This window comes from Fukomys damarensis, unplaced genomic scaffold (assembly GCF_012274545.1).
Source record: "Fukomys damarensis isolate Sample0158 unplaced genomic scaffold, DMR_v1.0_HiC HiC_scaffold_12, whole genome shotgun sequence".
In the NCBI taxonomy this organism is placed as follows: Eukaryota; Metazoa; Chordata; class Mammalia; order Rodentia; family Bathyergidae; genus Fukomys; species Fukomys damarensis.
In genome coordinates, this window is record NW_022900924.1 from 57,659,354 (window position 1) to 57,686,402 (window position 27,049).

Genomic DNA, 27,049 nt, shown 5'->3' on the forward strand with positions numbered 1-27,049 from the left:
GGGAGGGGAAGGGGTGGAGGCCACCCCTTTGGGGACAGGGGAGAGTGGAGCCAAGAAGAGCGGCCCCTGAGGGAGAGGGGAGCAAATGTCCTTAGGAGCTCCCAGAAAGGAAGCAGCTTGCCAGCCCCTTGACTTTAGCCCCTCGAGAGCCGCAGACTTCTGATGTACACAACTGTGAATAACTCACCCGTGCTGTGCCAGCCTCCAGATATGCGGTAGCTCATGACAGCAGCAGCAGAAAATGATGCAGATGCGGCGGTGACAGACCTTTCCAGAATGTCCTGGCGCACAGCAGCTGATGTCATAGAGAAGGTTCTAGAAGTGCTGGCCATGGAGAAGGACTGAGGGCCCTGAAGCTCTTGGGAGAAGGTGGCTGAGTTATTAAGGCAGTGGCACCGGAAAGGCCAAGAGCCAAGGGCAGGCTGAGCACCTTCCCTGAGCAGACACTGAGGCTCCATGGGGGCCACTCCGTCCTCCTCCGGCGGCCACCAGGTCGGTGGGGAACCGGGACTGATAAGTGGAGATGGCGGGGGCGGGGCCCAGGGAGGGGACAGCACCTCCCTCACTTCTCACTGGGGTGTGGATGGAAGCAGGGCTGGACAGGTGCTGGGCGGCAGAGAGGTGGCCGAGCCGCGCGGAGCAGATGGGGCCTCCTTCGCGTGCTCGGCCCAGTGGACGTGAGCTTCAGAGACTGGAACTGCTGATGCAGACTGGCGGAGGCACAGAGGAGAGGAGGGAGGAGCGCGGGGAGGAAACACCGACCAGCCAGAGGAGCAGCCTGGACCAGCTCTCTGAGCCGAGCGGGGCCTGCTCGGAAACGCAAACAGACTCCCACGCAGGCCGCGTGGGAGTCCACACCGGCTAAGGCAGAGCTCGAAGAGCGAATGTTGGCAGGGAATCTGGGGCTCTGTGGACCTAACCCCCTTCCTTCTCAACATGAGTAGGCAACTGCTATTTTATTTATTTTATTATTTTATATTTTTCATTGAGTTTATTGGTACATTCTAGGTACACAGTACAGTTACATTCATCCCTGGGATCTTGTGCCTTTACATGACAGGTCTTGGTTCTCATTTTTTCCCCATCCCCTGCCCTCCCTTCACCCCCTCCACCCTTCCCTTTTTTTTTGAGACAGGGTCTCACTATGTAGTTGAGACTGACCTGGGACTCACTCATTATGTAGCCCAGGCTGGTCTCAAACTCACAGAGATCCTCCTGCCTCAGCCTCCCAAGTTCTGGGATCACAGGTGTGCGCCACCACGCCCGGCCTGTCACCCTTCCCTTTTTACAAAGACTTTGTTTCCATTTTTCCCTTATTTCCTTTCCTCTACCCTTCCCACTTCCCCTACACCTTTAGCCCTTTTCTTCCTATTTCACATTATCAGTTATACAACTTGGATCTTATTTACACTTTTAATTTTTTACACCAGAGAAACTATTCCATATTTACATGTGTGTCCTATTTATTTCACTTAAGAGTATGGCCTCAATATGCATCCATTTTCCTATGAATGACTCTAGTTTCCCCTTCTTTATGGCTGAGTAGTATTACATTTTATAGAGAAACCATCTTCTTTATTCAGTCTCCAACTGATGGGCAATTGGGCTGTTTCCAAGTTTTAGCTATTACAAACTGTGCCACTATAAACATGGGTGCACATATATCACTGTGGTATGATTCTTTTAATTTTTTGGGGAAGACACCCAGCAGAGGGATGGCTGGGTCAAATGGGACCTCTAATCCCAGCTCTTTGAGGTATCTCCATATTGATTTCCACACTGGTTGCACCAGTCTGCACTCCCACCAGCAGTGGAGCAGGGTTCCTTTCTCCCTGCATCCCCACCAACATTTGTTATTGTTTGATTTCTTGATAGCAGCCATTCTTTCTGGGGTGAGGTAAAATCTCAGTGTAGTTTTCATCTGCATCTCTCAAATGACCAGTGATGTTGAACATTTTTTCATATATTTATTTGTTGCTTTTACTGCTTTGTCTGAGAAATGTCTGTTCATATCTGAGGCCAATTTTTGAATCCGGTCTTTATATTTGGGGGTCTGACTTTTTTGAGTTCTTTATATATTTTAGATAGTAGGCCTTTGTCTGAGGAGCAGCTTTTTCCCACATTGTAGGTTTTCTCTTAGCTGTGTTGGTGATTTCTCTTGCAGAGGCAACTGCTATTTTAGTTTGTCATCATGGGGAAACTGAGGCACGACACAGTTGAATAATTTGTCTAAGGCCACACCTGAGCACCTAGACTAGTGATGGCGAACCTTTTAGAGCTTTGGTGATAACAAGCAGCCCACCGCTGCACGTGGCCATAGGTTCCCATGCCTGTCCTAGGTGCTGGGTCCTAGGTGCCAGGAAGTAGGTAGGTCCTGACTTCCTGTTACATCTTGTAGTCTGAGGAACAGGGGAGGGCATAAGCCAAGACAGTCAGCAGGGGTGGTGGTGCACACCTGTAATCCTGGCACTTGGGACCAAGGGAGAAGAATCACCTAGAATTAAAAGCCAGCCTAGGCTACACAGTGAGACTCTGTCTCAAAAACACAATTACTCCAAAAAACTACCCCCCACCCCAAGAAACAAGACAATCACCTGCTTGGGGTCACAGAGGGCTACTACTCTGCTACAAAGGATGACCTTGACCATTTGTGGGAAAATGGATGTACCTGGAGACCGCAGTGTCAAGTGGAACACATCATACACATAGCTTAAATATCACAGTTTTTCTTATGTGAGGAGCCCAATGTATAAATAAATAAAAGAGCAAAATAAAAGGTAGAGGACAGGAAAAGAGGAGAAAAATCTTTTTCAAAGGGAAAAGGGCCCAAGGGAAGGAGGGGGAGGAAAGGGAGGGGAAAGAGAAACAGGCAAGTTAAGATGCGTGACCATCCTGCGCTGCAGACGCGCGCTACTACGAACTTTAAAAATGAAACCCAAAATGCAGTAGAGATCAAGGTGCCCCGGTGTGCGGTGACCCAGGCGGAGAACTGGGGAGCCCTGGGTGGGGCCTTCTGCTTTCCTCTGCCCAGGGCCTCCTCTTCCCCAGGACCGGAGCGGGGACCGTTCCTGGACCATGTGGGCGCCCGTGCTGCTCTCCCTGCTCTGCTGCCTTGGGGCTCCCAGCGGTGCCCGCATCCTGGGGCGCTGCACTGTGGCTCGGCTGCTCCAGGAGCGGGGCCTGGCCTACTTCGAGAGCAAGTTCAACCCCTCGGCCGTGTACGAGGACGTGCAGGAAGGCGTCACAGGCTTCGGCCTCTTCCAGATCCGCGACCGCGAGCGGTGTGAGCCCGGCGGGAACCTCTGTCACGTGGCCTGCTCAGGTGTCGGGTCTGGGGCAGCAGGAGGAGGCCGAGCAGGTTTGGGGTGACAGAGACCCCTATGCACAGGGGCGGAGAAGGGGTCCGGGCGTGAGACACGCTGCAGGCCCTGAGCCCCTGAGCCCCTCAGAGCTGGAAGAGAGGGACAGGGAGAGGGCGCCCCAGGTCTTCCCTCCTGGGGACAGATGTTGCCACTTTGAAAAGCAAGGTAGTCGCTAGGGCACACAGGAGCTGTTAATGAGGGGAGCTCACCCGCCACTCCCAGGGTGCCCAGAACCTGTGGCAGGTGAGGTGCTGCCTAGGATTCCCTCCCTGTAAGCATCTGTCGGGCACCCACCACCTGCAGACCCGTGATGCTGCTGTCTGCCAGGTGCCCTCCCGAGCCCTTCACCTAATACTCACAGTGGCCCCCACTGTTCTTATACCTTTCTCTAAGTGGGGAAACTGAGGTCCAGGAAGACTAAGCACATGCCATGGCCCTCAGCTGGCCAGCAGGGGAGCTGGGCAGGAGCCTCAGCAGTGTGGCCCCTCCCTGAGGCCACAGGGAGGCCAGAGCCAGCCAGGCGCCTGACACCTGAGCTGGCCCCATGGAGGGGCCACACCTCCAGGGTGCAGGCCCCCCTGAAGCCTCTGTCACCCACTTCAGATCCCAAACTGAGTTTGCAGGAGGCAGCAAGGGTTGGGGCAAAGCTGGCGGCCTCCCAAGTGGTGTGGGGTGAACCCACCGTGTGATGGACCCCATGGTCGGCTTGTGGGCTCCAGGGTCCCAGGACAGCCAGGTCCATGGGGAGAGGAAGTGGCGAATCTTCACCGTGGGTCACCTAGTGCAGGGCGGATGGTCCGAGGACATGTGTATTTAACGGAGAGACTACTAGGAGAAATAAAAGACAAATAACTAGGATTTGGTAAAAGATGACCTCAACCTGCTGAGGGAAACCCAGGGGTGGATTTATCTTGGGACCACATGGAAGCTGCCTAGCCTGAGCCCCAGCACCCTGGGCATCAGTCTCAGCTGCTGTGGGTTGCTGTGGCGTCACCGCCTTCACTGCCTCCACAGCTCTGCTGAATCTGAACCCGAAGGACACAATCAAATGTGCCAAGAAAATCGTGCGAGGAAAATATGGGCTGGGAGCATGGTGAGTGGTGCCTCTTTGCCGGCTGGGGTTGGCGGGCCTCGCGCGGCCGTCAGCTGTGGCCTGGACCACCTTGGCAGCGGATCTCCCTCAGGAGGGCCTCCCCCACCTGGGACAGGAGTGGAGGAAGCGGCTGCCACGCGTGGCCTTGAGCTCCGCCCTCTTCCCCAGCTCGCTCAGAGCTGTGCGGTGAATGCCTTTCACATCAGTCTGGGTGTGGCTTTGACTGCTCTTCGCTCATGTTTGTACAGGGCTTTTGAGCACTTTTGAGGTTCTTGATACACACTGTGCATGACTCTCCTGTAAGAGTGTGATAATTTTGCTGTCTCTAAAGTGTTTACTAAAATGTCTCTTCACCCTCCCCAGTCAAAAAGACTTTGCCATTTGAAAGGTGAATAATAATTTTTTTATATCTTCTTTTTGCCTTTTATGATACCTCATCAGGGTGTTTTCTCCTATGTTTGTTATATATTGCTATTTATCTGTGATTTTTTCTCCTGTCCTTTGGCTATTTTAAAAATTTAAGTCATAATTGTTGGAAAGGGCTATTTACATGGCTGGTGTATTAACCAATTGTTGTATAATTGTTGCCAAAAATAACTGCCTCTCAAATTTCCTCTTAAGCCAGATATTTACAGAGGAAACGTTCTAAGAAAATGCAAGTGACAGGGCCTGGGTCTGATTCTCTCTCTCAGTTTTATACTTATTCACGTTGCTACGTTTACATTCATTCATTCATGGTATTCCACTGCATGGATCCCCATTACATCCAAGTGATTGATCCATTTTTCTCCTGGTGGGCATCTGGGTGGTTTCTGTTTCTTTGGTTTTGCCATGAACATTTTATCCTTGTCTTCGGTGAAGCTATAAATAGATTTCCATTGGTTATATCGAAGGATAAAGTTACCAATTATTAGAGACTCTTTTTGGATTTGCTATATTGTGCCAAACAATGCTCTAGATTTTTTTTTAATCGCTTTACACTCCCACCAGTAATTATGGATTTTAGTCGCCCTATCTTCTCACCAGTATTTGGCATTTTCTAGTTTATTCTCATGACTGTGTAGACATACTGCTTTATGGTTTTATTTTCCAACCCCCAGTTGCTAGTGAAGTTTGGTGCTTTTTCCAATGTTCATTGGTTTTGAGATATCTTCTATGTGTGTGTGAAATGCCCGTCCAAGAATTCTTGTCAGATTTCCTTCTGTGTTGTGTACCTTGTTCATATTAATTTGTAGGATGTAGTTATTTATTCTACATAAAAGTCTTCACGGGATGCATGAGTTTCAAACATCTTCTTTCATTCTGTGGATCACCTTTTGCCTTCTCAATGGTAAACTGAAGTTGTTCATCTCATGTGTCATCATTTTTCTTCATAATTATTTTAAGCAACATATTTGCCTAATTTTTGGTCATGGTGACTTTCCCCTTTTTTCTGAAATCTTCACCATTTTACCCTTCACATGTGGCTGTCAACTTTTAATTTCTTGCCTTCCAGCACTGGCTGGGGTCTCCGGGAAAGGTTGGGTAGAAGTCATGACAGACATCCTTGACTCACTTCCAATCTCACAGGTACGAAGTTCAGCATTTTATTATTGTGTGTGATGTTTGAAGTTTTCTGAGATTCTCTTAAGCAGGTTGAGAGTGCTGCTTCCCATTCTAGCTTGCTAAAAATCCTTAAAAATCACAAACACGTGTTGACTTTGAGTTATTACGTTTTTGGTTTCTTTATGATTCTGTGTTACTTTGTCCATTTCACTTTTAAGATTCAAACTGTTTTTTAAAAATCTCTCTTCTCTCCTGTGGCTTTTTCCAGAGGTCATGCCTGGTTATATCTTATTAGGGATGTCAGTTTTAGGAAATTTACTCCTGGATCCAGCAGAGTGTTGTTCTCAGAAGAGCGTTCCTCTGAATTTCATGATGATGCCCCAGTTTTCTTCTTGTACCCTTTTTCCACAGTCGCTGTGCTAGTTTTGTCCTCTTCAGCCTTCTCAACTAGGACATATTTGCCCATCCTCGGTATCTGCCAAGCAGACAGGTTGTGAGGCTTTTCTTGTCTCTGAGTACTATGAGTGGGGTGCTGTCCCTTGGTACACATACATCTTGTCCCAGTTTCCAGTTTGGAGGTCTTGCTGGCAAGAATGTCTGGTTCTTCCTGATTGGCTGAACCAGCGCAGTTCACCCAAGCCCTACATTCCCAGCATGCATTGCTGCTATGTGTCTGCATCCGTGGCGTTTGTCCTGGGCAGCGTGCTATCCAGGGGACCCTGCACCTCTGCCAGTGTCTATCTTCCCTGCCTTTTCTCCTCCCATCCTATATCTCAAAATTGCTTACCTGGTGAATTCGGGGCATTGGAGTCTCCAGTTAGATCTAGAAACAATGCTGTATTTTCTCTGTGCCAGATGGTACAACGTTTCAGATCTAAAAATGGGGTTTATCTTATGATCAATGTGCCCTGTCCTCAAAGTTGTTATTAAATCATCGCTGCCTCAGGTCTGGGGATTTAGCTCAGTGGTGCCACTGTCTGCCTCACAAGCGCAAGGTCCCAAGTTCGAGTCCCAGTACACAAAATAACAAAAGCGAAATCCATCCATGCCTCTTACAAGAGAAGCCTTGGCTTTCACAGGCTGAAAAAAGATGGGAATCGTTGCCACAGGAGACCTATGCTCTTACCAAGCAGAAAGCAACCAGGGATAGCTGTCCAGCCCCCAGGGGTCCAGGCCCAGGGTTAGGCAGTGGGGAGGGCAATGTGCAGAGAGGCTCATTTCCTAGGTGAAAGCGTGGTGGGTGTACCTGCCTGACCCCTGGGCCTTGGGGCGGGGGAAACTGCCTCAGACCCCCACACAGCTGGGCTGTCTGTCTCAGGTTAGGCCTTCTGCTGTGGCCTTTTGTCTTTTTCTGTCTTCAAGATATTGTGGAGCTAAATTCAAAGACTGAGTTTGTTTCTTTGCGTCTGCGGCCCTAGCACACAGTCTGTGCGCCCATTGCAAACCTGGGGCTGCATGTAGAGCCACCACCAGGAAGCAGTCGTAACAGTTTTGTTTTTAAATTACTTTTTAAAGAAAAGGTAAAAGACCAAAACTTTTCCCATTTATCAGCAGCAACCACAGGTCAGCATACTTCTTAATCAGAGAAAAGATGTACACAGAGATATCTTAAAACACCCGCAGAGTCTGGGCTCACACGCCTGCAGCCTGCTTCTCCTATTAGCAGAGCTGGGCATCTCAGCTTGCACTCCCAGCGCATCTCTGTCGTCCCCATCACAGCCACGTGCACCTGCCTCGCGGATGCTGGGTCCCTACAGACAGGCACCTGGGGTGCTCCCATGTTTCTCCCTGCCTGCCTGAGGATTCTTCCACCAGCCGCCGGGCTTCTGGAGCGCCCGTAGGGTAATCTCTCACAAGGGACTTGTCAGGGCCACTCGGTGCATTTACAAGTCGGAGAGTCCTTGCTACAAGGTCACCCTCAGGGGATGACCTGCCACACCACACGAGGGGCCCACATCTCCCTGCTCAGCAGCCTGGAAAACTACAAACACGTGCACAGTTTGGGAAGTTCAGGTGCAGAAAATGATGCCCTTCTGTGCTGCTTTGCATTTTAAGCGGCAAGAGGAGCTGAGCATCTTTCCCTGTATCTCCTGGCTCCGGCTCTGTGAACTGCCTTATTCACATTCTTTTTAGTCTTTTCTGGGTGCTTCCTTGCTTAGGGCTTTCAGATTTCTGTCCATCCTCCCTGTGTGAATCTTCTTTTTTAGGTTTGTTATTTGCATTTGGACTTTGTATATGGGATTTTCAGCTACATGAGTTTTATAGTTTCACAGACTCAACGCTTTCACCTTTTCTTTTGTGGCTTCTGGGTTTCTATGAAATCTCTTTCTTGTTTTGGTACTGGGGATCGAACTCGGATCCTTTTGCTTACAAGGCAGGTTGTGGAACCATTGAACTATTTCCCTGGCCCTGAAGTCTCTTTCTTAGAAAGGTCTTTCAGAGTCTAAGGTTGTAGAGAAATCGAACTATGTTTTCCCTTTATATGAGAACAGTCGGGCATAAAATAAGCTCTATATTAAAATTTTCTTAAATAAATTGAAAAATAGAATTTTTATGATTTTCTTTTCTTTTTTAACTTTATATTTTTTATTAGTGCATATTTGTCCTACAGGATTTTTATGATTTTATGTTTTGTTCTTAAAGCTTGGGCCCTCTTGGAATTTCTCTTGGCATAAAGTGAGGTTGGGATGGCTTTCAAACAATGAGCTGTTAGCCTTCATACCCCTCAGTCATGAATCCCTTTTCACCTCCGAAAAGGGAAAGTGGAAGTCCCTCATTCCGCTGACTGTGCCTGGAACACCCTACCGGTCCCAGCTTTCCAGTTAGCAGGGTGACCTTCAGGGGTAAGCAGCAATGAGCTGAGACCACATCTGCCCTGTGACTCTGAGGATGGGGAGCTCAGCAGGCAGGGCCTCCCCGCCTCTCCGGCCCCAGGAGTGAGTGCTGGTCAGCGCTCAGCAGCTGGTCGTCCCCAGGACCCAGCACTGCAAGGCCCGGAAGGGAGGATGGTGGCCCTTGTGCACTGTCTGCCCCCAGGCGCGCGCACGTGTGTGTGTGTGTGTGTGTGTGTGTCCTCTGCTGTTCTGTAGCTGAAGGACAAGGGGGCCCTTGCTCTGGGGGCGGGGGGAGCCCGCCCCACGGAGGGACCCAAGGATTCCTGTGGCTCCCGGCTGGCCTGATGCTCCAGGGCCAGGGGCCAGGTCTGGGTGCACCATAAGGGCAGTAACTCTTGGGCCAGCACCAGCAGGAGGGAAGGGGCCTCACCGAGCTGGCTGGGCAGGGTCGAGGAGCTGAAAGGGATTCTGAAAACCCAGGGAGCAGGGGCCTGCAGGGGGTGACTGGCCCCGGCTGGGGCAGCGCCGAGGACACGGAGCTCACTTCAGGAGGGCCGAGGGTGCTCAGGGTGCGGGGCTGGGGAGGTGCCACCGCCACGTGGCTTCCCATGTGAGCCGGGATGGCACTCGTACCCTGGCGTGGACCGAGCCTCCAGGAACGCACCCACGGTGTCCCCTGCTGACCCTCTCCGGCCTCCCCCACAGGCCCAGCTGGTCCCTGCACTGCCGCTTCTCTGACACCCTGGTGCGGTGGCTGGATGGCTGCAAGCTATAGTGGACTCTGCCTGGCTACGTTTAATACTTCCCTCACCTGTGTCACCTGCCGCCTGACAGCTCCGGGTGAACACACCTGCTTGCTTCTCTGGAGACCCAGGATGTGAAATAAACCCCGCTTGTTCCTCAGCCGGCCGTCTCTGCCGAGCCGTCACTGCTGGCCCCTGCCGGTCACCATGGTGACTCCAGGCCTCTGCTCATGGAGGGGACTTGAAGGAAGGGGATGTCTAGGAACAAGGCGCATCCACGGAGGCTAGGGCGAAGCAGGCACAGGAAAGAGAGGCACCAGGGAAATAAGGGAGTCCCAGCAGGGAGGCGGAGGCGAGCAGGCCCACTATGAGACTGCCAAGTGTTTTTAAACCGTTAAAAAGAATATGATAGCCACTTTCATGTCCATGGCTGCCCTTTAAAAGATGTCACGTCTTCAAAGTTACACAGACGTACATTGTGTGATGAGGAGACCCAGACGGAGTTATAAAGAGGGGATTAGAAATAGCCGCCATCCCCTATGGAAGGGAGCAGGCATTTTCATCGTCGTCTGCAGCCCAAGTTTAGAGGCCCTGGCTTAGGTTTGGCCTCAGCTTCTCATGTGCCCTTCTCTACTTTGGCGTGAGCGTGTATGTGTGTGAGTGTGCACGCTTCACACATGCACGTATTCCCCTTAAAGCCTGGGCCTCTACTAAGCACACAGCTTTCTAACTTAATATTTTGTGGTCTAACAGTTCCTGGTCAACCACAGGGACCCTAGCACCGTTTTTAATGACTGTATTGTATTCCGCCACACAGTCTATGATGTCTACACCCCATGGGCTGTTCTTTCCATCTGGAGGTAAACCAGTGAGGTGAGCAGTGGCCACCATTGCGGCAGATGGGACCCACTGCAAATCTGCCTCCTCCTTGTTGGCATCTTGGTCTCTTTCAGAAATGACAAGAGGTGGCTGGAAGTTAGACTCTCAGGGGCGGAACTTTGCTCAAATTCTCTAATAATCTATCAACTTCCGCAGCTCTGTGTGGCTTTCCCTCCTCTCCAGAGGGAAGGGTGTCTGGCGTTTCCCAATCCCACGGCACTGGGGGGACTGTGACATTGATGGTGCCCAAGGCAGCTGTGAAGAGTGAGCCCCACAGCTGGCTGTTTAGAGGAGCGAGTCCGGCCAAAGCCAACGTGCCGAGGTCAGAGTGACTCGCACCCAAATCCTGTCCCCACAACTAAAACCTTCTGACCAGAAGGACAGTGTTCTAATCACAACCACATATTTTATCTATTCTGTTCCTAATTGAGAATGCTTTGCCATGTCCTTTCTGAGCCTTTTTTACATTAATTTCCATAGAAACTGCATGCAGCTTTACCTCAATTACTGCCAATAAACGTGAGCTCCTGGGACTGGCCAGGGCAGTGTCGCTTGCACCGGCATTGGTTGTCTTGGCCCCCCACTTTCTTTCTTTTAGTTCTGTCTCTTAAGTGTATTTCTCAGACCTGCACTTCACTGGGCAGATGGGGACCAGAGACTTCCTGTCAGAGTCTTCAGAAATTGGTGCCCATCGTGGGGGCTCGAGCCACGTGCAATCACCTGCTCAGAGAAGCTACTCAGAATAAAAAAAAGAAAAAAAGAAAAGAATCCGCAATGCAGTGCACCTTGCATCAAGATAAGGAAGTCCAAGCCAGAAGCAAAACCGGGAAAAGGAGGTAGGTGCTTCAGATGAGAGAAGGTAGTGAGCTGGGAATAAAACACGTGGTAATCACTTTTGGCCCAAGCAGGCCTGCAGTGTTGAAATAAATGCATAAGATAGTTAAATATAATTGTCGTTTTTTCACAGAATGACACCCGCTTTCTCTCCCCTAGTTCTGTCTCTCAGTGTATTTATTTCTGGGCAGGTGGGGACTAGAGACTTCCTGAAGGAGTCTCTGGCATGGAACCATAATTTCTGGCAGATGGCACTTGCTGGTGGGGTCAGTGAGAAGTGTTTGAGACTTTTAGAGAAATTTTTGTCTTTATTTTTGGCTGCACGGGGAATTAAATCCAGGGCCTTTGCACTGAGCTACATTCCTAGCCTTTTTAAAATATTTTATTTTGGGACAAGGTTTTGCTGAGTCCCCAAGTTTCCCAGGCTGCGCTCAAACTTGCAATCCTCCTACCTCAGCTTCCCAGAGTGCTGAGATTACAGGTGTGCTGCACCACTCCCGACAGAGAAGCTTTTTTATTGACCTTGGAACCCTTCGGTGTTTCCGAGGGTGGGCCCGAGAGTGATAACTGCTGAACCTCAGCCCAACCTCCACCCAGACACCAGGGACAGCCTGCTCTCTCCTCAAGTGCCAGCCCCCGAATGCTGCCGCCTCCGTCCAGCCTGCTGCTTCTTCCTGCTCGCCATCCTCTGATGGCCACTTGTGTCAACATGGGTGTGAGGCTCGAGGACAAAGCAAATGTTAGTGTATCGACCGGCTCAGCCTCTCCCGGGTTTCCCAGCACCACCCCCTGGCCTGGCACTCTGCTAATGGGCACAGCAAGGAGCCTTCATTTGGGGCCAGATCTTTTGTCCTTGTCTGCTCTGGGGATGATCAAGGGTGGATTAGGAAATTCCGTTTGCAGAGGACCGTTACATTGATCATGACTGTAATATTGATCAAGCCCACAATTGGCTCATTTATAGAAATGAGTCCAGACGAGGTCTACGTGCCAAGGTCAGAGTAACTCGCACCGAAATTCCTTTCCCACAACTAAAACCTTTTGACTAGAAGGACAGTGTTCTAATTATAATCACATATTTTGTCTATGCTGTTCCTAATTCAAGAATGCTTTGGCTTGTCCTTCGTGAGCCGTGTTTACATTAATTTCCATAGAAACTGCACGTAGCTTGCCCTTACCCCAGTTGACTGCCAATAAAAGTCAGTGCCTGGGACTTGCCAGAGCATTGGTCATCCTGGTGCCCTGCTTTTGCTCCTAGTTCTGTCTTTTAGTTTTATTTCTCAGGCCTGCATCACACCGGGCAGGGAACTGGATGGAACCTAACTGCAGGGGTCTCTTAAACATTAACATTAACATTAACAGGGCTCTTGTTCATATTCTGTTACCTGCAGCCACTGTATTAATTCCAGTTTACTGCAAGAAATCTTTGTTATTTCCAAACCTTTCAAGATAGATGTGAATGACGCCCAGGTTACAGGCTTGGACGGGGTACAAAACTTGGCTCTTCTGCGATCTGATAAGTTATGGAGCCGGAACAGGATTCTCATGTGTGCCGATCCTGTGGCTGGATCTGTCTTCACTCCTCCCTTCCCCAGCGAGCCGGGAAGTAGGGTCTCCAGCTCTTCGGTTAAGAAGCTGCCGGGAAGAGGTACTAAGCAAGTACTTCTGGCGATGGGTCCTCCTCATTGAGCCTGGTTCCAGAGCTGAGAAACCGAGGGGACCTCTTTGTAAATGTCTTTCCCAGGTGCGATGAAAAATAATAGTGACTGCTGCTTGCAAGAGCCATCCCACAGAAAGACAGCTCGTAAAACTTCTACCTCACTCACTGGATCTGGCACCAGGTGGCACCTGACTCTTCCCCAGAGTCAAACAAACATGTAAGTTCAATGCTTTGAATCGATTCGGGACATCCAGGCAGCCAGGACAGCACAACTAAAGACAGGAAGGAGAGGACTACAGAGCAGCTGCAGAAAGTGGCGAGGACGATGGGACGGGAGAGTTCAAAGCCAGGGAGAGGATCCGAGGTGGGTTTAGGGCAATGTGTTCTTTATTGTGATTCACTTTTGATATTTCCACCTTCACTGTGTTTTTGATCAGGGGCCCTGGGGTGCTGTGTGTGATCTCCCACCAGTGCTACCTGGAGGCTCCCGGAATCCATCGCTGGTGAAACTGGCAGCAGAGCTAAGGGAGCCAAATCCAGCCTGCACTGGGGTTTTCCCTGGCAGCTGTGGTGAACAACTCAGAGAGTTGCTGCTGCTGCCAGGAGGCCGGGAACCTTCAGGAAAATGCTGCTGGATGCCCAGCCCTTGGAGGAGGAGGCCCCGGGGCAGGGCATGGTCTGTCGCACAGCACAGCACAGCTTCTGCAGGGTGGAGAAGCCAGTTACTGCAGAGCCTCTGGGAACGCGCAGCTTGTGATGTGGACTGTGTCTGTGCCCAGGGAGAGCAGGGTGGCCGTGCGATGGGCGCAGAATGGACAGGCATTGTGACAAGGTGTCCCTGCTACAGAGCCCCGGGCAGTGAGGGCCCACGTGGGCGGGCAGCTCCAGGGACGGCTCAGCCTGTGCTTAGGACTTTTATTGGAGACGGCCCCATCCCAGCCCCTGGGCACCTCCTCTGCCAGGCTGGGGACTTGGTGGTGAGGCTGGCAGGCGGCTCCCAGACGGAAGAACCTGGCCTCTGAACAACCTTGGGCCTGGTGCGGAGTCAGCCCAGAATCTCCAGCCAGATGGGTGTCTGGGCTGCAAGCTTGAGCGTGAGTGTGAACACGAGTGTGGGCAGGAGTGTGGGCGAGCACAGCCGGGTGCCGCTCCTCCTGCTGCTGTCACTGTCCCAGGTCATCTGCACTTTTAGAGCTGGGGTAGACTCTGCTGGTGGCCATGTCCAACCTGGAGTCTGACCCCGGGGCCAGGGCAGCGGCTCTGCCTGCCCAGCACCTGTCTGGGTGGCTGAGATGCATCTGGACCCTGCTGAGAGTGCCCACTGCCCAGTGGCTCCTGCATGCTTCTCTGGCAGCTGGGAGGGGAGAAGGGGAGCCCCTCTTCCTGGCGGCTCATGGTCAGGAGGTAGGCGGACGGGTAGGCTCGGAGTCACCCCTGCTCTGTGCCCCCCCACCGGTGCAGTCTCTGCCCCGCCAGGGGTGGGTGAAAGCTGCTGCTGGGCTCCTGGAGGCAGACCCAGCACAGGACAGAGGCCGAGGCTGTGGGAGACGTGGCCTTGGCCGGGAGGAGGACCTGGGTGGGTGGGCCTCAGAGGTGCAGAGGGACAGAAGCAGTTCCCAGGTGAGCTGGGAAAGGGGAACAAGGACCTGGGGTGTTTTCTCCATTTCCCATTCATTCTTTTCTAAGTCTTCCCCACCCTGTGCCAAGGAGATCAGTGGAAGAGAGACAGCGAGGGGCAGAGGGAGCAGCGGCAGCCCCACCCGTGCCCACAGGGGTCTCGTGAGGGCTACACATCCCCTCCAGGAGAAGCTGGGCCCTGACCAGGGCAGGCAGGACCTTCCCCACCCCTCCTCCCTTTTACAGCTGCAAGAACAGCGCATGTGACATCCTGTGTTCCAGCGAGGCCCATGCCAGGTGGTTTGCATAAAGGACCCCAGTAAATCTCGAAGCCCGACCTCCAAAAGCAGGTGTCTGTGTCCCGGCCCTCCTCCTGCCCAGGGAGAGCTTCCCCTCGGCTGCAAAGTGGGAAGGACGGTGTCTGGGCACGGTGAAATCTCCCAGAGCACTGCGTGGTCTACCAGTACTATGCTCACATAAGGAAATGATCAGATAAGGCTTGCAAAGAAATGCAAACAAAATGGTGGAAGATGATAACAGAAATGAAAAGTATAAATACAAGGGCAAGTTTTAAACATAAAGGGCAACAAACCCCCCTGTAGCCACCGGGCGGCGTCCTGTAGTACTGACTCAGGCCCATCTTGTCTCCCCCACACCCCTGCCTGTCTTTAGTATCAGATTTCTTCAAAGCAAACCCAAGACACCAGAGGGTCCTCTCCATGAGTGCCACAGTCTTTCTGAAGAATAAAGGCTGAAAAAGAAGCAGGCAGAAGCATTAGCACATCCGGAAAAATTAAGCGATTCCTTAAAATCAACAAACTTCATGATTTCATTTTGAAAGATAAGTTTCCAAAAAGGGAGAGAATCTTCTCGTTGCTTTTCCTAAAAAGCTGCGTCACCCTTGTGATAGGCAGTGTCACGCCCCAGGTGTGTGCCCTGCTCCCTAAGCCTGTGGACAGGTGTCTTTCTCGGGAGAAGAGCTCTGACCCTGGGCTGGGTGCGAGGGCCGGGCATTCACAGCCGAGAAGCACAGGGCGTCTCTGGTCTCGTTTTCTACCCTTGCACCTGCCAAGGAAACAGCTCCGCTGACACTGGGTTTCAGACTTCTGACCTGCAGAACTATAAGATGATATATCTATATATTTTTAAAGCTATTAAAGTTGTGCCATTGTGTTACAGAAATAGCAGAGCAAATGTAAGCCCACTGGCTTCCTTAGTCCGCACTTTACCTGCGCTGGTGGCATCTGCCCCATGCCGGACAATGTGCAGTCCTGCTGGTCTCTGCCCGCCTCACCAAGTCCACCCACGAAGTCCAGTTCCCGAGAGCTTGGGAGGTGGGGACTCTACTGGCGCTGGGGCCCCAGGGCCTGACCTTTGCGCGAGCTAATGTCACAGTCCTGAGGGTGGCCCACGTTCTCTATCTCCTGCAGCCACTCCGGCTTGGAATTGCCAGGCTCCGGAACCAAGGGCCAAAGAAATCTCTGCTCATTAGAAACTTCCCAGTCTCAGGGATTCTTCTCTCTCTCTCTCTCTCTCTCTCTCTCTCTCTCGTCTCTCTCTCTTTCTTTCTTTCTTCACAATGAAGCTTAAAACCAGTTAAGCACTTCCTTTTTTTTTTAAGAGAAAGACTCTAATGGTACAGTATATATTCTCTACATGCTACAGTTAGTTTCATCACCCCATTTGTTCATACTCATGTTCTGTGTTAAAAGGAATCGAAAGCTGCCACCAGAATCTGTCATTTTCCCAAGAGGGTGTGAGAAGTGCTGAGTTATCCAGGGGTCCCCAGCGTCATCCTTCGAGCAGACACAAGCTGGTGGGACAGAGCTGTACACAGCCCACTGTGCCTGAAGGGCTGTAAGAAGGTGACCAGAGCTGTCATCCCTCCTCCAAGTGGAAGGAGTTCCTGCTAATAATTACGGGCACAAAGGCATAAACAGGCGCACACGGGAAACTCCAGAACCTTGGTTGTATCAGAATTGCTTATTGCTGTGGTAAGCCTGTTGGGGGGCGCCATCCACTTTAATGTCAGGGATGTGACTATGAAGACCACTGTGTCTGGTCTTTTCAAGGACAAAAGAGGTTAAGCCCCTGGTCTCTGGGGCTCCAAAGCCTTCCTTTAGAGTAGAGATCAGACAGGGAGAAGAAGACAGAATGCTGAAATGTGATGAGGGGCCTGATCCCTTCGCAGGATAGCACCAGACCAGATGTCGCCCCATGGGGCTGGACAGTCAGCCTTTGGAAAACATGCTCAGGAGGTGGCCCAGGAGGTGAGGAGTAGGGAAGCCCTTCTTTCCCCCATTTAAATTCTGCAGCTCTGCAGCTCTGCTTGGGACCCTCACCTGTAGTCCAGGGCAGGTGCAGGCCTCAGTGCTAGCCAGTTTCTCACTCACTGAGGCCAGGGTCCTCTGACACCGAGTATCTTTGGCCTATGCGTGGTATGGCCGTCCACAGTACACACAGAAGCACGGAGGGGTGGGCCTGGACAACTAGCAAGGGGGCCAACACTGCCGAACAGAGTTCAGGTTGTGCAGTATCTACTGCCGCAGTCCAAAGAGAAGGGCAAGGCCTCCCATAGGGCAGCCACTCTGACACTTTAGAGGCTCGGCACAGGGCTGGTGATGGAGCTCAGCGGCGCCATGCCTGCCTCACCAAGGCAAGGTCCAGAGTTCCATCCCGGTAACAGAAAATAAAAAGAGACTGGGCACAATGAAAGGATGGGGAGCCAAGCCATGAAGTGTGTTTTTTTCAGTGTTGGGGATCCGACTTGGGGCCTCAACGAGGCACACACTGCCATTGGGCAACACTCCTGGCCTGTTCTCAGTGATGTCAGACTGCCGGCTGCTTGGAGGAAGGAGCGATTTCTGCTTTGTCCCTTGTTATGGGGTACTTGGTAATAAATGCTAGGCCGACACATTCAGTCCAAGGACCTTCTGAAGTCCCAGGGAGTTGGGGCACCTCTCCTTTAGTGTGGTGTGTGTAACTTTGCCATTTCCACCTGGTACTGAAATTCCCAGTGGACTAAAAAAAATTGTTGAAGGCCAAAGACTTTGCCCTACAAATCAGTTCTATGGAGCAGCCTTGAGGCAGAAGCCTAAAATGACTACTGAAAGCCAGGCGTGAGTCCTGGCATTTCCTAGGACATTGAAAGTGGTTTAATCTGGAGCTCAGCTCTCCCCACGTCTCCCCTGAAGACAATGACGTATGTCTACCAAACGGGAAATGATGAGTCTAACAATCTGAGCCTATTTTATCAAGTGCTGGTCCTTCCTTTCAAATATTCTAAGTGTCTGGTGGCTTCTACAACATGCAGTGCATTTGCCTGCAGATGTTAAGATAGAGCAGTCATCACAAGGTACTGAGCAGGGGTGAGGACAGAAAAGCCACCTTCACCCCTGCCCATTGCTGGATCGGGATTCTTTTATAGCAGCATGGAGGGACCACTTCAGACAGGTAGGTGTCAGGAATGCTGCTTTGTGGGCGCAGACTTAGGCTCAGAGAGTTTTAATAACCACGTCCACCTGGCCGGGAAGAGGCAGGGTGAGACCTGAACCCTGGCTCTCTGGGGCTCCCAAACCCCAGGATCACCACGGTGCTCAGTGAAGAACAGTCTTCCCTGGTAGGAAGGAGATTCACAATCTGTATAAGTCTAATTAAGTTAATCTGTCAAGCACTTGTTTTTGGTGAAAAGCACTTACGTTAGTACATTTTAATTGTTTCTCCTATTAATTTTTTATCAAGCAATATAAGCTCATAAAGAGCTGTGGAAATTTACACACCTTCCTCTTTCTCTCTCCCGGGAAGGAAAAACATGCCCACTCTTTTGGTTGATGCTTTGGTATTTATTTCTGTGCTTTCCTGGCCACCCTCCCATCCGGTCCCTTCCATGTGGGTCTGTCGATGTCCAGCCTTCATTTTGGAAGTGAAGATGCTTTTCATAGCCAAGTGGGTGTTTTCTTCTTTAGGAAATCATTGTTATTTTGCTGCTTCGTTTCAACCCCGGCCTTTCTCCTTCCAGGATTTTCCTGTTAGCTTTTCTTTCAGTGGCTCCTGTTGACAAAACCTCCCCCTCGGTGCCTTCGGGCCGCCGGAGTCGCCCGTCCCCTCCGTGCCAGCACACCTGCCACCCCAGTTTTTCCGTTTATTGTTGCCACTTGTGCCTGCCTCCCGGTTGGTCAGTGCCTGGTTTCCCAGAGCACACGCCTTCTTCTTTTGTGCCTTGCTTTATTGGAACACTTCCTCCAGGAGCTTTTTTTTTTTAAAGAAAGAACTGGGACTATTTTGAAGTCTCTTGAGAACTTCACTTCAGAAGTGTCTGTCCTGCCCCCTGACATTTGGATGTAGAATTTGGGATCACAAACACTTTTCCTGGGGAGTAGGGGTTACTTTGCTCCTATTCAGGTTCTCTGTCTACAACCTGTCTTTTCTTCCTGGAGAACTGTAGGAAGGCCTCAACATTTCCAAACTGCACAAGTGCTTCTTACTACTCCCTCTACTTTGTGGGGTCTTTCAATCTGGAAATGTTCTTTTTTGTTAAGTTTTTTTTTTTTTTTTTTTTTTTTTTTTTTTAGATCATGATATGTAGTCCATACTGGCCTCAAATTCACAATCTTCCTGCCTCAGTCTCCCAAGTGCTGGAGTTACAGGCATGCGACATACCACGCCCAGCCTTTTTTGTTTTGTTTTGAGACAGAGTCTAACTACGTAGCCCAGGCTGGCCTTGAACTCACAGTGATCCTCCTGCTTTAGCTTCCTAAGTGCTGCGACTGTAGGCGTGCACTACCATGCCTGGTTTACAACCTGGAAACCCTCTGACGTTCTGGGAACTGCCTTGGGTTATTTTGTAGATGGTTTCCTCTTTTATGATGTTTCTCTTCTCTCTTTCTGGCATTGCTACTTTTGGATGCTACCTATCCTGTATTTGTCATTCATTCATTTAAATAATTTCTCCCATTTCTCTTTCTTTGACTTTTTCCTCTACTTGCTAGGAAAATTTCTCAGCTTCTGTCGAACTTTCCATTGACATTGTTTCATTTCTATTTTCACACTTCTTAACTTCTGTGGGTTTTCTTCATCTTCTGAATGCTTCTTTCTTGTCTTCTCCTAGGACCCTGGATCTGTTTTGAAGATGCACTGTTTTTTTTTCAGGATAGACTTTTTTATTTGTTTTGTAGTAGTAGTCTCTTTCTTTTAAATTTCCTCCTGGTTACGACCTGTATTTAAAGTGGTCCACTGTTGAGGACCAGCTAAGACATGGTATAGATTGGCGGGGCCAGAAACAGACCCCATACTCTCAAGGTCATTGTCAACTTTCCCCAAAGAGGAAAGTATACAAAAGACCCACACTTCTAGCTGTTTGAGAAAGCCGTGCTCACACCCCTTCCCAGACAAGATAACTCCTGCTGGAGATGAAAACAATACAGGCATCCCAGTGTGGGGAAGGACCTTCACTTTGCCCCGTAAGATGCTAAACGTGGTCCCTGTCTTGCTACCCTCGCTGCCTCACCTGGGATAGTGCTCTACCCCTCCTCTGCGCTTCTTGCTGAATAACTAAAGCAGGCCCATGTAGAGTTCATAAAAGCCAGCCCACTGGAGATAAGTCCCTCTCAGCCCCTTACATATTAAGTATTGTTTGTGCCTCTTTATTCCCCGTCATCCTCCCTACAGGTACTGGGGCCTGAAGAGCTCTGATATTCCTCAGCTGTTGCCTGACAGGTGCTTGCCGGTTTATACCTGGAGTGGGCATGAACTCCAAGGCGGTGCGTGGATTACTCCTAAAGATGGGGCCTCCACGGGTCCCTGCACATCTCTGATGTCAGTTGTTGAGGTCTTCTGCGCTGCTCGTGTCCCCTCTGAAGTCTCTCCAGCCCCCGCCTAGAGTTTTAGGTCTGGCTGTCCTATGCTTGGAGCCAGTTTGGGAAGGTTGAGAAGTGGGCTAGATCCCAGCTTTCCAACGCATAAACATTTATTTATCCCCTGATTTCAGCATGCACAGCCTCTCCTAAACTAGTTCAGATTGCGGCCTGGGCCTCTCTGGGTAACAGAATCATGAGCTCCATTCTGATACTGAACCTCGCGTTTCCTGGCTTCTGTCAAAGCTACAGCATCTCTCATGGAGTGGGAAAGCAACTGCTCAGCCTGTTTCTCCACACCTCAGTTGTAACTGCCACCAGCCACTCAGGCTGCCATGAGGCAGCTGCCACAGTCCCCTGCTGCCCTTCCTCCAATGCGCTCTGCATTGTGCTCAGAGCTGAGATGCCCTGTAGCCGTGGGACAGGCTGACAGCATGCTGCTTTGTCTGACTTCATGGCTGCTGACCACCAGCAAGAAAAGTGGTGGCAGGGTCTCTTGCCCTGGGTGGAACCAGCCTGCCCAGGTCCCCTGCTGGGGCCACCGCTCCCTCTTCTTCCCACTGGCTCTGTTTGCTTCCCTGCCACCTTCTGCCCCCACGAGTGCCTGGGGCGTCACGAACACTTTATACCCACGACACCCGCCTCCCTTTGCTTTATAAGCGACCACGAAAGACCTGGGTGGAATCATGAATTTGCCTTTGCCGGATTTCAGCCTTTGAGTCTTTATCGATTCATCTGAAGAAAGACTTTCCTGCAAGAGGATTAATGAAAGCCACAGATTATTTAAGAATTTTAAAATAAGGAAGAAGGGACGAGGCGGGCCGTATTCTTCACTGGCTATGTAGAGGGATGGAAGCCAGTGGGAGCTTCACACCGACACAGGATTCTGAGGTTTGACGGAAGCCGGGAAAAGGGAAGATCAGCATCAGAGTGAGCAAGCCTTTACCGCTGACAGAACACACTGGAAAGCTCCGGAAGGAAACGGCAAAAACTATCCCGAGTTATAAGTATTCTGAAGGCCAAGTCTCACGGGAAAGCTTATGCAATTTACTGGCTTCTCTGCCAGGTCCCATTTCCCGGGGAGGCGATCACTGAGGAATACAGAGTTCTACGGAAATAAATCTGCCTCTCCCCAGAGAAATGCTCCTAGAAACTTATTTACATTTGCCCTTTAAAGCGTGCCGTGGGAGAGACTTTCGGAAGGCGCGGTTCCGGTAACTGACTTTCGTTAGAACCCAGACGTATTACATTCCAGCTGCAGCTGCTTCTTCCAGAGCACAGAACACTGAAAGCCATATAGCTCTCCGTGAGGGGACAGAAGCACCCTCAGGATCACCCTGTATTCAACAAGCGCTTTACAGCGTTTAAATTGCCAACTGTGGCAAACCAGAATAGGCCAATTACATTCTAGGCAGGAGAAGCAATACAGATTCAGATGCAAATGAAATAAAGCCATACAGATCTAGCTTCACGTGAATCACCGTATGACTCACGTACACATGGTGTGCCGGAAAGTGTCCAGCATGGCCAGGTCTGACTCATCGCAGGGACTGGTGCTGGTGGCCTGCTTCTGTGGACCCGCTGAGAGAGACTGGGATCTGGTCCAGCTCTCTCTTCCCTTGCTCAACCACAGTAGAAAGGAACACCGGCTGTGGGAAGCTCTCAGTCCACCCACAGGGGACAGTGCAAGAGCTGTGCCCTGACCGTGTGTGTGTCCCATTGCAGACTTTGACAGAGCAAGCATTCACCAGACTTTCGTTCTGTGCCAGAGTCTACACCACGCTGATACTTAGCCATCGGGAAGATGACTGCTGCGGTCTAGAGAGGTAGTCCTTCATTTGTGGCCTGTGCGCTGTGTACCTCTCACCTGATCTTCTCAGCACCGAGGGGATTGTACCGATTTCTCAACTTCCCTGGGACGCGAGCGGCTGTGGAGGTGCAGCAGTTTCCCAGCAGTTTCTGCAGAGAGCCGGTCACCAGGCTGGGGCTGGAGTGGCCCGGTGGTTGCTACTCTGAGCCACCTCCCAAGAAGCTGCTACAGCCTAAAGGAATTTTTAATACATGAACTTTGGAGGACAAGGAGAGATGACATCAAGAGCAAATGGCAGCTGCAAGGTGGAGGCTTGTTTGGCAAGGGAGACCTTGCCACTGACCCTCTGAGATGCCCGGCCCGGCCTTGCTGAATTTCAGAGGCTGCTCTCTCTGTGGGCCTGAGCTGCCGTGGGAGGAGCCCACCAGGACAGGAATGCTGTGTTCGAACCAATCCCAGCTCCTCTCCATGGGAGCCCTGAGACTTTGCCATCCCAAGTCCTGTACCACTGGGAGCCGCTCGGGAACCCTATGACCCAGCTCCCCATGGGTGGGTTTTGTCCACAGCGTGTGTCCCTGTACTCTTGGCCATCCCTGCAGATCCCAGGGAGCACCCAAACTTGGGTCACATTCGCTGTCCTTGGACAGAGAGACCTGGGTGCCTGGGAGCTGAGTCAGAGCGAGGTCAGCACCAGGCAGGTGGTCAGCAAGCCGCGGGCGAGTGCACAGTGCTCTGTGGATGCCTGCCTTCTCCGGAAGGGCACACTGGCTTTTCTTTTTCCTCCGCTGGAGACAGCAGTGTTTACCTAACAAAGATTACTTTGTGCCAAAGCCAGCAGCGTAGGCTTTTCTCATTTGCCACCCAAAAGTAGCCTAAGACACTGGAGATTATTAAAGCCCAGCCAGTGGTCCACCCTTGGACACACAGTGAGGTTAACGGAGGAGATGACGCAGTGGAGGCCACCAGCCTAGGCCCCTCGGAATGCTCCACTCATCCTCGGACCCCCTTCTGTCCCCTGTCCTCTCTGGACTGCGGTCCTACAGCTTCAGGATCTCGTGGTCCTCTGCCTGTCTTATTTACATCCCTAACACAATTTCCAGGCTTGAGGTACAGAACACAGGATGAAAAGCCAGGGAGATTTATTCCATTCCCTAGTCCTGGAGATCGGGGGCAGTTTATATAAATTCTTGCTGTTGCTGAACAATTTAATATACCATTGTCTAGGCAACAGAATTTCCCTCAATTAGATTTTAAGCGAGTATGGGAGGGAGCTTTCCCCTTGCTCTCCAGCAACATTAGGTATTTGTAGGAACTTCGAGCCAGATTCCCCGGCAGCCCTGTTATCCCTTGGCTTCTGCAGAGGGTGTAAGACTGTGGGTGGGAAGAGCCCAGGGGCACAGGGCGGGTGCTGCAGAGGCCCCTGGCAGAGGATGGGCTTCGGAGCCTGAGTGGCCGAGGCACTGGTCCTCAGCCTTGGCAGCCCTGAGAGTCCATCCTGTCAGAAGTTACTGGATTCTTGGCAGGCACATGCAGGGAGCGGCCTACAGCAAAAGGAGACACAAAAGAGCTTGGTGCAGGCAGCCTGAGGGGCTCCTGGGCCGGCCAAGCACATTTTCTCCCTGAGGTGCAGCTCCGCAGGGAGCCAGCGTAAACGTGGACTTGGGGAGAAGCCCCGGGCTGAGGGTGGGTGCTGCCTCTGCTGCTTCCTGCTGCTCTGTGGTCACCTGAGGAGCCTCTCTGCCAAGGGCCGATGTCACCATAGGCCCGGGCCTCTGTGTGCCTTTGAGCTCCAGCATGAGCAGAGCCTGAGGCGTCACTCTCAGCACAGCCCCGGTCCCCTCTTGGCCACACTCTTGGAAATGACTGCAACTGCAGCTGGGCGTGGGGTGAGGCTGCCTCTGATGGGGATGTGGTGACCAGACAGGAGGTGGCCTGTTCCGTGAGGAGAGGTGACGCTGGGCACCGTTTACAGAGTGCTGCCTAGGCCTTGGGGTCATCAGCCCCTTTAAACCCACAAGGAGACAGCTAATAGATTTCCCAGCGGACGAACGGCAGGTTTGGTAAATTGACTCCTTTTGTTGAGTTAGTTCTAATAGACCACTTTGCATCCATCTTTACGATAGCACTTGGACACGCGATGTCCTTGCTCCTGCTTCCTAGAGCTGCCATGGGAGCCTGTGGTGAGGAGCAGGGAGGAGAGGGACAGAAAGGATGCCGTGCATTCTTCAGCAGCTCTCACATACACCTGTCAGCCGCGTTTCCTTGCGCCTGTGTGAGTCTTCCTGGAAGGAACGTGTTCTCACAAGTGTGTTTTTCCGCCACCCTCGTGCCTCCCTCTCTGCTCCATCCTCCAGCTGTAGGAACAGAGATCAGGGACGACACGGTCGGATATCCCGTTGCTGAGAAACTTGACCGAGGTAACAGTGACAAGTGTTAGAACACAATGTTTAGACAATCTGTCTGACACTGAGTTGGGGTCGTTGTGCTGCTCGGCAGGACAAAGGCACAGGAGGGAGGAGAGACTGTGCCACAGGATGGCTCCCGGTGCACCAGAGAACTGCACTCAAACTCCAAGATCTACACAGGCCAGGAAGGAGGGAGAACAGCCACAGAGTAAAGGAATTAGAACAGTCTCATTTCATGTCCTCTAAGAGAGCCCACAGTGCAAAGTGCAAGACCATGAGGACGGTGGGGACCTGGGCACCGGCAAACTGAGGAGGGAGTTTCCGTCAATGCTGCAGACCCTGTCAGTTTTTACAAAGGGATGTTCTGCCTGTGACGCCCAGTATCCCAAGCAGTGGGCCTCACTGAACCACATGGTTACCGGACATGGTCCGCGACTTGCAGCCCTGAGAGTTGTTTGGCGTGGAGCTTTCCTGTGTCCTGCACCGGGGAATGGGTGCCAGTGGGTTGGGTGTGGTGAGGAGGGGATCGGGAGTTCTGATGACCGGGAGGATTAGATGGAGAGGTCAAGAAATAACTTTGAGGTGTAGACGAATAACACTGGACCACTACAAAGCAATCGATTCCGGATGGATCGCTCAGCACCTACAGTGAATGAAGAGCAGACTTCGGAACCTGAAAATCTGTCACCGGATTAATCCCAGCTCCTTTGCTTACCTGCTGTGCAACCCCAAGCAAGTCAACTTTCCCCTTGGTGCCTCGCTTCCTTCAGCCTGAATGTCTGTGTGATTTCAGTGCAACAAAATATTAAAGGCAAGATAAGTAACAGATGGGAGGTTCTCAAGAAGCTGTGCTTGCTAAATAGCAATAATGAGAATTATTGTTAGGACACTAATGATAGCTATTATTATCACCATGTATGTTTGTAAGCCCCAGGCAGGCTCTGATGGGAACTCAGTTTCCAAAAGTCCTCCTGTGCAACTCCTGTGACAGTGCTGAAGCACTTGGGTGTGATTTTCTTGCCTTGCTATCCTTGCATTTAGAAGCCACAAAGCCCAGCAACCTTTTTTCGGCAGACAAAGCATCAGGGGACTCCAGTAATCCACTGGATCCTAACTCAGCGGAAAGTCTGATGCTGGCCTTCAGTGGTGTCTCACACCTCTATCCCCTGGCCTTCAAGGGCTGCTCTGCCCCGAGTGGGCTTATGAAGAAAGCAGGCCATCCTTGGGCACGGGCTCCTAACTGTGTTCCTCCCCTTCCAGCTCCCCTGGCTGCAGTTGCCTCCTGCATTGTCCAGCTCAGCCCAAGCTGGGTCACCACAGGAGATGGACAGGCAGACCACTGCGGGCTGTGTCCCAGAACACAGGCACGTCTGCCCAAGCCCATGCTGGGCTCCATGGAAGAGCTTGTTCTGGGTGCTGGGTGAGGGGAATGTGTGTGAAGCCAGGACTGTGTTTTGCAAAGAGCGAGCAAGTCTCCCTGACACAGCCCCACCGTGGCCCAGGTCAGTCTGTCCTGCCGCAAGGTGACCCACCACCGGAGCACACACCCCAGGGCTTCGGGTAGCTTATGACAAAGGCTAGAACCCTTCCCTTGGTCCTGACACAGTCCCCACTTCCACAGCAGTCCCCAGCCCCACACAGGTCCAGTCCAGACTTGGATGGCTTCCTCCCATGGACGCTGGGCTCTCAAAACTGTGTTGGCCATGGCTGACCAGCTGCCGTGCCACCAGTCGCCACCCCAAGGAAGAGGCAGGATAGTACCGCCCAGGAGCCCACTGTGCAGGGACAGCTGGCTGCAGCCCATAGAGGCAGGGGCGCTATTATTTTAAGCATCCTCTTGGGCACAGAATAGCAACAGCCTTTATGGTGATGGAGGTTGGCATGGGCTGGCGATGCCCCCACCAAAAGGCTATGTAGGAAGACAGTGGAAGAAGCCCACTGGAGATTCTGGAGCCCGCTTTGCCAGGGCACCTCCTCCCCCTGTGAGGAAGAGAGCGCTAAGGCTCTGCAAGGCTCCCTTCTGGTTCCGTCCTCCATGTCTGTGTGGACCTGGGCTCTGGGCGTGCCACACCCCACCTCTTCAGTGGGCTGCAAGCTGTGTGTTTGTGAGTGTGGTTGGCGTGGATCCATCTCCTGTGGGTGAAGGGCTGAGGGGATTTTAGTGTGGATGCCTTGTTTGGGTGATGTTTGGCCAATGGCTGACCGGGCTCCGCTCTGCCCTTCGACAGGGTGAGCAAAATGGTGGCCACGCCCGCTGCAGATCCAAGGAAACACACAGTGGGTCAGGCATCTCTATCATCGCACTCTGGCCCCAAATTCTCCAAGAGGTGGAGATATTCTGCTGCTCAGATGGCCAGCAACGCTTTAAAGCACGGCTTTGCTCCAAGCCTGGGCTTGGCACCACATGGACCCCTG

General features: G+C 51.7%; 1 protein-coding gene and 2 long non-coding RNA genes across 6 annotated transcripts in view; 2 read left to right on the plus strand and 1 right to left on the minus strand.

The window, feature by feature from the left end:
• LOC104862446 overlaps nt 1-259 on the minus strand; it is a 4,324-nt gene extending 4,065 nt beyond the window's left edge. Inside the window, exon 1 of the long non-coding RNA XR_004516875.1 lies at nt 188-259. This is a non-coding gene — a long non-coding RNA (uncharacterized LOC104862446). The remainder of the gene's footprint in view (nt 1-187) is intronic.
• Lyzl4 (lysozyme like 4) lies at nt 210-10,102 on the plus strand. 3 transcript variants are annotated; one of them, XM_010624495.1, is made up of 4 exons: nt 416-492; nt 3,049-3,322; nt 4,377-4,455; nt 9,540-10,102. In XM_010624495.1, the coding sequence occupies exons 1-4, from the start codon at nt 457-459 to the stop codon at nt 9,607-9,609; spliced, it is 459 nt and encodes a 152-aa protein (XP_010622797.1). In that variant the 5' UTR covers nt 416-456; the 3' UTR covers nt 9,610-10,102. The 3 variants fall into 3 exon arrangements, 2 of the variants coding, with proteins under 2 accessions (XP_010622797.1, XP_019063101.1); XM_019207556.1 differs by having other exon boundaries at nt 3,049-3,283; XR_780338.2 differs by lacking the exons at nt 3,049-3,322; nt 4,377-4,455; nt 9,540-10,102 and adding an exon at nt 594-992 and having other exon boundaries at nt 210-492.
• Nucleotides 10,103-12,528: 2,426 nt separating this feature from the next.
• Nucleotides 12,529-25,482, plus strand: LOC117285739. Of its 2 annotated transcripts, none has more exons than XR_004516876.1 (3): nt 12,529-12,938; nt 13,035-13,314; nt 20,235-25,482. It is a non-coding gene; the product is annotated as an uncharacterized LOC117285739 (long non-coding RNA). The 2 variants fall into 2 exon arrangements; XR_004516877.1 differs by having other exon boundaries at nt 13,035-13,167; nt 20,235-25,481.
• Nucleotides 25,483-27,049: the final 1,567 nt, after the last annotated feature.

What these genes read in the sequence shown, in the direction of transcription:
- Lyzl4 (XM_010624495.1), top strand. Translation starts at nt 457, where the DNA reads ATGGGGGCCACTCCGTCCTCCTCCGGCGGCCACCAG. An exon ending in CCTCCTCCGGCGGCCACCAG is followed by an intron (nt 493 to 3,048) that starts GTCGGTGGGGAA and finishes CCTCTTCCCCAG; the next exon opens with GACCGGAGCGGGGACCGTTC. An exon ending in AAATATGGGCTGGGAGCATG is followed by an intron (nt 4,456 to 9,539) that starts GTGAGTGGTGCC and finishes CCTCCCCCACAG; the next exon opens with GCCCAGCTGGTCCCTGCACT.